Source organism: Humulus lupulus, chromosome 5, assembly GCF_963169125.1.
Source record: "Humulus lupulus chromosome 5, drHumLupu1.1, whole genome shotgun sequence".
NCBI classification, from domain to species: Eukaryota; Viridiplantae; Streptophyta; class Magnoliopsida; order Rosales; family Cannabaceae; genus Humulus; species Humulus lupulus.
This window is the reverse complement of record NC_084797.1, coordinates 6,687,550-6,698,858: the sequence shown is the minus strand read 5'-3', so window position 1 is coordinate 6,698,858 and position 11,309 is coordinate 6,687,550. Positions and strand designations below refer to the sequence as shown.

Here is an 11,309-nt window from a genome sequence, read left to right as displayed (position 1 = left end):
CTGGGTCCACCCCTAATATGTCTTATTAGAGGCGGATTCAGATTCGCCTCTAATGCGCCTGCCCCTAATATTGACATTTTCTTGTAGTGATATTAACTTCTAAAATGAGAATTGTATTAGATATTTTAAATTTGAATTTAGGAGAGATTAAAGAAAAAATATACAGACCATTTAAATTTAAAACCATGTAAAATAATATATATGAATAGATGATTAAAAAAGCCAAAAAAGTAGTACTTATTCAAAAAAAAAAGAAGTTATTATACATATTTACACGTATCATAAAAATTAACTAAACTAAAAGATAGTGAAAGAAATTGTAATTAGGACGCCTCATATTTTCCTTCTCTCTCCAATAATGATGATAGTGAAAGAAAGTTTTTAAAAAAAAGATACGTTGCTTGTATGTATAGTTATAGAATCCAAGATGAGTATATATACATATATATATATATATATACATATTTATACATAACTAGCTCTAGCTTCGATCGCCACCACACCCGAATTTACTGAGTTCCCCAGAGTCTTGGTGAGTTTTATTTCCCTCTGTTTATTATAATAGAACTATAATAATTTATTTATATAAATTCTTCTTTTCCTATAGGTAGTGTAGACGTTTTTTATGCAAAGTATGTTGACAAACATATTGCTGTTGACGTATACGTGTATGAACAATATGATTTATTTATTTTAACATTATATTAATCAAAGATCAGGATCTGCTATTACAAAAAAGAAAGTAAAAAAAGTGTTGCAACACTCTATATTGACTTCTGTAATGACAGCTTTTGAATGTATTTATTCTACCCTTTCTAGGGATTATTTGAAGGAAGATAGTTCCATGGACAAAAAAATTGATACAAAAGCCGCGAAAATACTGAATCCATGGACAGCATACTCGCGACTATGGAATAAGATATTCCTGGCTTCATGTGTGATTGGAGTTTCGATCGATCCATTGTTCCTCTACATTCCAATTGTGAACGATGACCGAAAATGTCTCGACAGAGATCACAATATTATGATCATATCTCTTGTTTTACGATCTATTACCGATTTCTCTTATGTATTACATATCATCTTTCGGTTTAAAATGGCACTAGATATGTCCAAGGAACTTAGTCAATCCATCTTCACAAAGTTTCCTTGGTCTTATCTTTTGATAGATGTTTTAGCCATTCTTCCTCTCCCTCAGGTAAAACTAAACTAAACTACCTCTTTTCTTTTCTTCAAATATAATTTTGTAACTGTAGAGCTTTTTTCTTGACATTCTTGAGAAATGCTTACCCTAATATAGTGTATCTAGCTAATATATATATATATATATAGGTGGTGGTTTTAGTGTACTTCTCCAAGATTACAGGATCAAGTTCTTTGACAGCAAGAAAGTTCATCAACATACTACTTCTTCTCCAATACGTGCCTCGGATTCTTCGTGTGTACTTCTCAGCCAAAGATCTAGGAAGGGCTTTTGACTCACTCACACGACGTCTATGGGTCAGAGGTGCCTTCTTTTTCTTCCTCTATGTTATTTCTGGTCATGTAAGTATAATCTTATATCATATATTATTCATTTTTATTATAGCATGATTATTATTTATTCTTACAATAATAAACTGGCTTGTATAATTAATATATATATATATATATATGTATCATTGATCATTATATAGGTGTTTGGAGCCTTTTGGTACTTCTATTCAATTTATCGTGAAACAGCTTGCTGGCACCATGCCTGTAAAAATCATCATAAAGATTGTATGACTGGTCCTTTCGACTGTAGTCTTGGCACTCATCCCATTAAGAATTTGACAAAACTTAATCAGTACTGTCCAGTTGATCCGCCAAATCCAGAAATCTTCAATTTTGGAATATTTTCTGAAGCCATTGAATCTCGTATAGTCTGCAAAACTGATTTTCCCAAAAAATTCTTTCGCAGTTTTTGGTGGGGTTTAAGAAATTTGAGGTTTGGACATTGCACATAAATATACATATACTTGTATTATATATAATCCTTTAAATTATTAAATGTGTATATATATTTAAGATGCGATACTTCTAATCTTCTTATCTCATACTTCGCTCTCTCTTTTTTTTTTTTTTTTTTGTAGTTCTTTAGGTCAAAACCTTGACACAACTAGCACTGTACAAGAAAACATATTCGCAATGATCATTTCGGTCTTGGGTTTACTTTTATTTATATATCTTATTGGAAATCTACAGGTATGTATTCAGTTCTTGTTAGACCATTTTTCTTATTATTTTTAATAAAAAGAGTTAAAATATGAATTACATTATGCATCAGTATAATTTGTAAATATATTAGAAAATGGCTATAGTTTGCCTATTTAGAAAGTATAACCTGTGAAAGCATATATATTACTTTGATGATCAATATAGAAGAATTCTTTTCTTTACAATTCTTTACTTTTCAATAACATCACATAACCCCATCTCCCTTACCATTCTCCCAACAAAATATAACTTTGTTATCCTTCCAAGTTTTCGGAATTCATAATATATAATTACTTTTGATGTATATATATTTACATGTATTACAGACATACATGCAGTTGGAAACCACAAAATCAGTGGAGGCAAGAAGAAAGCTAAGTATGAAGCAAACAGAAATAGATTATTTTCTATCAAACCATAAACATATTCCAAAGTTCAAGAAGAAAGTCATCAAGGGATATCTAAGTGGAATAATTAGAGAAGACAAAGATTTAGATATCAAACACCTGTTTTCTCTACTAGAAGAGCATGTTGATCACAATAATGAGGTTCGTAAAACAAATACTTACTCATAAGACATTTGGTACGTGGTTTGCATGGACTATATAAAGATTAATTCTATTACTTATTATGCATTTTGTAATAGACATTTGCAGCTTGGGTAACCAAAATGATGGACATGAAAAAATATGAGAGGAACGCCAGTGAACAAATGGCATATTTGTGGATGTCAAAAAATGAAATTCCTGGAGATATAAAGGTAAAGATTAAGAAATACATACAATTGAGATTGCAAGATGAAAAAGGTGTGGATATCAACCACATTTTGCATATTCTTCCTCCATCACATGGAATGCTTATTAAGAAACACATGTGTCTCCCTTTGTTACAAAAAGTAAGTTATCTTCTATAGTATGTGACCAAGTTTGATCTTTAATTTGAGGTATAATAATTAATATAATTATTATTTATTGATTTTTTGTAGGTTCCACTATTTCAAAACAAGGACGAAGTTGTTTACGACACAATATGCAATTATTTGAAGCCAGTCACATATTCAGAGAACAGTTATATCATTCGAAAAGGAGAGCCACTTGATATGATGCTCTTCATAACACAAGGTGTTGTGTGGACCTTTGGAAATACTACTAGTCCTATGAGTCGCCTTCAAAAAGGTGAATTCTATGGCAATGAGCTCATAGAATGGAGATTAAAATCAACATCATATGATGAGTTTCCTATCTCACTTGTTAATGTTAAAACCCACAACAATGTTGAAGCCCTTGCTCTTATGGCCATTGACTTGGAACGTGTGCTCTCCAAATGTTGGTACATGTTTTCTCGCACCTACTCATCTATGCCTGAGAGCTTGAAGCCTTTTGCAGTTTATTTTCTACAACAAGCAATGTTGCGTTGGGTTCAAAGGAGAAGGAAAAAAATTAAGTCACCTCAGGCCGGAGAGATATCAGTAAACATGCATTGAGATAAAGTTAGTATATAGTGTGCCTACAACTTTGATGATAGTTTGTAACTTTTCTGTTTTTATGCTATTCAATCAGCTTATAGTAATACTTGTACTAATGTTTGGTTTGGTTGCTCTTTGTCAATTGTTTGTAACTGAAGTTTTAATGAAGAAAGTAAATTGATATTGCAGAGAAAAAATGATAACCAACAGAGCTTGATTATTTTATTGATTAATAACATATTTAAATACATGAATAACCAACTAAAACATATCAATAGCCGAAATACTAGCTATTGATTCACACGTCTAAGAACTCCTAAAGACTAGGACATTCCCAAATAAAAAACAAATTAAATAAGAAAAAAAAAAAACACATGGATTGACATGGCAGTCCTGAAGCAATTTCCAACACTCCTCCTTGCTTTAGAGACTGCAAATTCCCATTTTCTGCCTTAAAAGCTCAAGCTTGTTAACAGGAAGTGGTTTTGTGAACAAATTTGCTAGTTGATCTTCTGATTTGCAGTACACTAATGTCACTTCTCCAATTTTTTTTTTATCTGTCTGAGAAAGTAAAGCTTGATGTTAAATGCTTAGTTTTTCCATGGAACACCGGATTGTTAGAAATTGCAATTGATGCCTGATTGTCAACAAAAATCTATGTATTGTCCTTTTTTGCTCCATATGTAAACAATACAAAAAACCAGACTTTTACCGGCGCAAATTTGCGTCGACAAAAGCCCCCTGGGTTTTACCGACGCAATTTTGCGTCGACAAAAAGCTATGACGTACCCCCCGCAAAACGTAATGCGCCGGCAATTGTATCTTTTGGCGACAAAAAAATGCGCCGGGAAAAATAAGGATGCGCTGGGAAAAAAAATTGTCGCGTTATTGTGGAAAACACTTTTAGTACCGCAAAAATGCGTCGGCAAAAGTTGATTCTTTTAATGGCGCAAAATTGCGCCGGCAAAAGATGTGTCTTTTAGTAGCGTGTTTTTGCGCCGGGAAAGGTGGATATATGTAGTGACGCATTTTTGCGCTGGTAAAGGTTGAGACTTTTGCCGACGTAATTTTGCGCCGGTAAAAGTATTTTTTAAATAAATTTTTTGATAATATTACTAATTTTATTTTCAATATATTAATATTAATTAATAAATTTCAATTTTAATATATTAATAATTATTTAATTTTTTAGTAATATTATTTAATTAGAAATAAAATTAAAATTAAAATTTTATAAATAAATAAATAAAAATTACAACTATTATTATTTATTGTCTCCACCAAACATGAAAATATAAAAGTAGTTTAGTAAATTAAATCTCTAATAAATTAAACTTTAAATAAATAAATAAAAGTTCTACAAATGTGTACTGCCCTCCTCATCATCCCCGCCCCCGTGAGCATCATCGTCCTCGTTCGGATCTTGTTCAGGTAAGTCGATAGTAAAACCAGGAGCCAATACACCAACCTGCTTTAACAAAGCACTGAGCAGGACATCTTGACGCCGTTGACGACTCTCAAGTTTAGTCGTATACTTCTTTAGGTTCTGATTTTCCAGCATAATGTCCTGAGTTTGCTGCAAAATGGTGTCCACTTCAGGTGGAAATTTCCCGGACATTTGAGAAGTTGACGAAGATCCTGGCCTCTTTGCGCCAATTTCCTTCAACCTAGGTAAACCCACAAACCATTTCTTATAACGCGAGCGGGGTCCAAGGACATCCGTGACAATATCCATATCAGGCGGGAACTAACCGTCGACATTATCGCCGACACAAGAAGCAGCAGATGATACAGGGGTCGTACTCTGCGATGCTCGATGCTCGGTCATCTCAATCTGCACAATAAAAAGCACGTATCTCGAATTCCAATATAACATTATTTGAAAACCTAACTTATAAATTTTTAATATAACAACATATAAAATATAATTTTATTATCTATCTACCAACATCCTATCATTAATGACTGCTGTAACGACCCACTAATCTAGACTACTTGGACCATTAACGAATCTATACATAAATCTTACATTTTTGCAGAAATACCATAATTTTATTGAAAACTTATGGAAACAAAGGTTACTTTCATAAAATAAGTAGGATATGGGTACCCATTGTCTTTAAAACAAAAATAACTTAAAAACTAAAAAGGGTTACATAGAAAATGCGGAAAATACTTCTAAAACCATAAAAACATAAACATGACTACATCCTCGAATCGAATAACGCTCGGCTCCTTGACTCCATTCACCATCGATACACATCCTCTAAGCGTCACGAATCTTACCGCCTCTAAAGCTATTTTCCTGCACATAAAACAGAAAGGAATGAGCCTAATGCCCAGCAAGGAAAATCTAACACATAGTCATAAACATAAATTCGTAATAAACATAAAGACATATCATAACACTTAATACATACACTTATTATAATGGCCATTATTACTTGGGGTCCCATAGACTAAACAAGCATATGCCCATGGGATTAGTGGGGTCCTACTAGCTAAGTAGGTCATATGCCCATAACCCATTTGGGGTCTTGTTAGTCATATGGGTCATATGCCCAAGCCTACAAACATACATGCATACATATCATAACACATTTAACAACATAATACATAAGATAACATAAGCATATAACATATTGATTCTAGCCTATTTTCCTTACCAAAGTTACCGGGATATGTGGACTGAGTTGGGACTTTTGGAACACTCCTAATAACCATAATGAACAAGAGTGAGTTGAAAGAAGAAAAGAGATGAAAAGGAAAATGGGAAGACTAGACCATTTGAGAATCATGCTTACCGAAACTTATATGCTTAAAAGCTTGGATTCCCTAACCAAAATAAGAATAAGGTTAGGGGACTGAGTAGAAGGTTTTGAGAAAGGAAATAACATAAAAATACAGAAAAGAACTAGAGTTTTGGGTTTACCTCAAAGATTGCAAGATCAATCTAACATCCACCGAAATACTATAGCACTCACTTCCCAAAGTGTTTGATAAGCTTATGATGTTTTAAGCTTATAGTTTTTCCCCAAACCAAGTGTTTACACTCTCACACTCACTTAACACTAGCAGCCTCTGAACTTAGAGCAAATGGTGAATAATGGCTGGGTACTAGGTCCTATTTATAGAGTTTGGGAATGAAAATATCTTGATTTTACTTGAATAAAAATAATGGCTTTTTAGGTGAAAATCATTTGAATAATCGTTCAGCAGAGGCTGAAGACTCGTTCAGAAGATGCTGGACTGTTGAAGGAGTTTGAATGGCTGAAAGGAAATGAATTCAAAAGAGTTTGAATCCATGCTGAAGGAGGCGATATATCGCCCCCTGTAGGCGATATATCGCCTGGGCCAGTATGCCCGAGGCGACCGTGCATCGTTTCGTGTTTTCCCGTATCTACGTGCTGCGACATATCGCCCCCTATAGCTGCGATATATCGGCATACGCTGAATATTTAAACACGAAATTACACATTTTTAGCTAGGTTTGAATGGAGTAAACAGCCTTGACTAAGCCCTCAACGTACTCAAAGCTGCTGACTGACCCTATAACATTCAAACTTTACTCCTTATTATATTTAATCCTCAAAAATCTTAATCCTTAATTACCATTCATAACATGTGCTTAAAATCCTATTGGTTGATGTCTAAACCTTATAATATAATAAATATAATCCTTAATATCAGTCACATTAATCAAACCTTAGGTTATACTTAATATTCTTAAACTATAGATTAAGCTTAGAAAATCTATAAGTACTACTATGAGTGTCCAAATAATTCCCGGTCTGAACCAAAAATCCACAGTAACAAAGATAATGCTATAAATACTATCATACTATTATCTATCTTAGCTAAGTAAAGTTCTTGGACTCTACAACTGCAGACCAGTGATTGAAAAAAAATGTAATTAATTTTGTTCCTGTATCAGGGAGGGAAAGTGGGCTAAAGTAAATTTGGTCATGAAAATCCATATCTAAATCAAAATTATGAATATGTTGTTGATATATACAGTAAGTGGAGTTAATTCCATTAATGGGGAATTTACGCCTCTAAACATATACATCAACTATATTTGCATGTTTTTTTTATTTAGATATGGATTTTCATGACCAAATTTACTTTAGCCCACAAGCTCCCTGATACGGGGACAACATTAGTTACATTCTTTTTTTATCTTAGTCTACAATAATTAATCATAAAAATATTGGCACTTAGATTATAAAGATTTAATTGTTAAAAATTTAATTAATAATTAATAAATAATTACTAATTGACACCAACCAATCAATAATTAATATTTATTAATTTTTTACTAAACTTTTTTAAAGTTAAATGATCATAAATTAGTTAAGGTTATGCAACTTACATGTTTTGTCGCCGCTACATCACTAATCCACTTATCCTTCTTCTTGTGATGGTGCTCGAATGTGTCGATCATGCTTGGAAGCTCGCCAGTAGACGGGTCCATCTAAAAAAGCAAATTATTTAAACATTGTGACCTTTATAATATTTTCGTAAATGTACGGATATAGGTTATTATAATTTACATGATCATAAACATGGGCAATGATAGATTTGGAACTGTGTCCTCCGGGTATGGTCATTTTTGCTCGAGCTTCTTTATTTTTCTTCGATATTGTAGAGTCCAAGAACTTTACTTAGCTAGTTAGATAGTAGTAGCAATAGTATTAGTTGAAGTATTTTTATGACTGTGGATTTTGGTTCAGATCGGGATTTAATTGGACACTCGTAGTATCACTTGTAGATTTTCTAAGTTTAACCTATAGTTTAAGAATATTAATTTTAACCTAAGGTTTGATTAATATGACTGATATTGATGGTGATATTTATTATATTATAAGGTTTAGATAGACCCAATAAGATAATAACACTTGTCTTGTGTATGTTTAATGATAATTAAGTATTTTTGAGGAATAAGTTTATTAAGATCAATATTTGAATATCCTAGGGTGTGTCAGCAGCTTTGAAATCGTTAAAGGACTTAGTCAAGGTTGTTTACTCAATTCAAATTAGGCTGAAAATGTGCAATTTCGTGTTTAATATTTCAGCGTATGCCGATATATCGCAGCTATAGGGAGCGATATATCTCCATACGGGGATACGAAAAACACGTAACTTCGTACGACCACCTCAACAAGCCTCGGGCATATTATCCCAGGCGATATATCGACTACTAGAGGCGATATATCGGCTCATGTACCATATTTTCAAATGTTTTTGAAACCGAGCTTAATTTATTCTTTAACCTCTTGATAAGTCCAGCATCTTTCTGACCGAGTCTTCAGCCTCTGCTGAACGATAATTCAAATATTTTTCACTTAAAAAGCAATTATTTTATTCAAGTTAAATAAAGATCTTTTCATTCCTAAACTCTATAAATTGGACCTAGTACCCAGTCATCTATTCATTCATCAAGCTATGTTCAGAGCCTACCAGTTGCTAGGAGTACTTGAGAGTGTAAACACTTGGGTTGGGGATTATAAGCTTAATCATTATAAGCTTATCAAATACTTGGGAAGTAAGGTTTATAGCACATTTCGGTTCGAGGTTTAGATCGGTCTTAGAAGCATTCAAGGTATTCCAAACTCTAGTTTATTTTGATATTGTTTTCCTTAAGTTCTTATAAGTTTTTCTACTCAAAATCCTAACTCTATTCTTTATTCTTGGTTAGGAAATCTAAGATCTTGAACATAAGGTTCTTGGTAAGTATCGTTTCGATGGTATAGTTCTTTCATTCTTTTCATCCCTTTTTCTTTAGTATACTCACCTTTCTTTGATGGTTTTTAGGAGTGTTCCAAAGTCCCAATCCTGTTCTCATATCCCGGTATTTTTGGTAAGGAAAATAGGATAGGATTTTATATGTTATGTTATGTGTTATCTTATGATTTATGTGTTATGTTATATGAATATTATGTATGTTGTAGACTTTGGCATATGACTTGTATAACTAACAAGTTCCAATAAATTTATGGGCATATGACTTGCTTAGCCAGCAAGCCCCGCAAATCTAATGGGCATATGACTTGTTTAGTTTACGAGCCCTAAGTAATAATGGTCATTATAGTATATGTGACATATGTTTATGATATGTTTTAGTATATGTTGCGATATGAATTTTATGTATATGATTTGTGTGTTAGATTTTCCTTGCTGGGCATTAGGCTCATTCCTTTATGTTTATATGTGCATGAAAATAGCTATGGTGGTGGAAAGGTTCTTGGCAGCTTGGGGGTTGTGTATTGAGGCAGAATGGAAATGGATGGATTGAGCGTTCGGTTCGAGGATGAAGTCGCTTCTTAGTCTTTTAAAAATTATGCTTTATAGGTATTTTCTGCACTTTATTTTGTAATCCATTTATTTAAAGTTATGTTATGTTTTCATTTTAAAAACAATGGGATCCCAAATCCTACTTTAAATTTTATGTAGTTTAACATTTGTCTTAGAAGTTTTAATGAAGTTATGATTATTTCACTTGTGCGTTTTACTAAAGATTAGTGTTTATGTATAGTAGTCATTAATGGTCCAAAGTCTAGAGTAGTTGGGTCATTACAGTTGGTATCAGAGCAACGGTTCATTCGCATGAAGTTATCCTCGATACACACACTCAAAGCTCTAAATCTGACCGCCAAGTAAGTATTTAAGTTATAGTTATTATGCGTATATGTATAACTAACAATTTTAGTATTTATGTTTTCAGTTAAGTATGAACGGAGCATTAACCTATGAGGATATCTGAGTCATTAAGGCTTTAAAAAGAATAAGAGAACCGAGAAACACCATAGGAACACTAGAGAGAATCACTCGAAGACTGCTTTTGTTCCACAGAGAAATAGGTCACCTTCAAGGGTCTGAGCAGATCATGATGAGAGCAACAGAACAATACGTTTTAGTAATTAGACTATTTAGAGATTTTCATCCCATAATTGCAGCCTTAGAGGAAATATGGGAAACAATGGATGATGAAGATGAACTGCCAGTAGCAATGCGATATTACTTTCTCTTAGTTAGGTTCACTGCAAAATCAGAATTTCAGTTTACAAATGAGCAAAATCATAGGATTTTTACGAACCTTCCTCGAGGACACTTTAAGGCACATGATAATGAAGACTATGAAGAGTTAGATGACGATATGTTAGATGAGGGATTGGATGTAGAAGATCCTGATTTTTAGAATAGTTAATTTTATTGTTTGTTTTATGGTTGTAATTAGTGAAAAACGCTTTTCCAAATAAATATCATGTTATTTTGTTATCATGTATGATTTTGATTTTTATTTCAATCATAATAAATAATAAATAAAATAAATAATGACTAAATTTCGGTGAGGGTGGATACAAATCAATGAACCAAGTTTCTATATTGAGGGTTAGGGGGCCATAGTAGTAAGAACGATTTTACTGATCCCAGCCCTCCCTCAATATGGTTAACTTTGGAACAAAGATGAGTTTCGAGCCTGAGAATTAAGTCATATAGGATGATAGAAACAGACTTAGAAAATAAAGATGGCTCGCTTTTCTAAGTATAGAAACCCATTCTAATAATAAAGAAGACTTATATAATTTTCATAAGAAGTCATAAT

The 11,309-nt window shown here is 32.8% G+C and overlaps 1 protein-coding gene across 1 annotated transcript; it reads left to right on the top strand.

Moving 5' to 3' along the window:
- The first annotated feature begins 491 nt into the window (after positions 1 to 491).
- LOC133780230 (cyclic nucleotide-gated ion channel 1-like) lies at positions 492 to 3,919 on the top strand. Its single transcript, XM_062220089.1, has 8 exons — positions 492 to 532; positions 820 to 1,198; positions 1,333 to 1,545; positions 1,677 to 1,969; positions 2,115 to 2,226; positions 2,565 to 2,786; positions 2,885 to 3,133; positions 3,224 to 3,919. The coding sequence occupies exons 2-8, from the start codon at positions 845 to 847 to the stop codon at positions 3,719 to 3,721; spliced, it is 1,941 nt and encodes a 646-aa protein (XP_062076073.1). The 5' UTR covers positions 492 to 532; positions 820 to 844; the 3' UTR covers positions 3,722 to 3,919.
- Positions 3,920 to 11,309: the final 7,390 nt, after the last annotated feature.

Coding starts and splice junctions, on each gene's coding strand:
- LOC133780230 (XM_062220089.1), top strand. CDS start 845: ATGGACAAAAAAATTGATACAAAAGCCGCGAAAATACTGAATCCATGG. Junction 1,199..1,332: donor CCATTCTTCCTCTCCCTCAG/GTAAAACTAAAC, acceptor ATATATATATAG/GTGGTGGTTTTAGTGTACTT. Junction 3,134..3,223: donor GTCTCCCTTTGTTACAAAAA/GTAAGTTATCTT, acceptor GATTTTTTGTAG/GTTCCACTATTTCAAAACAA.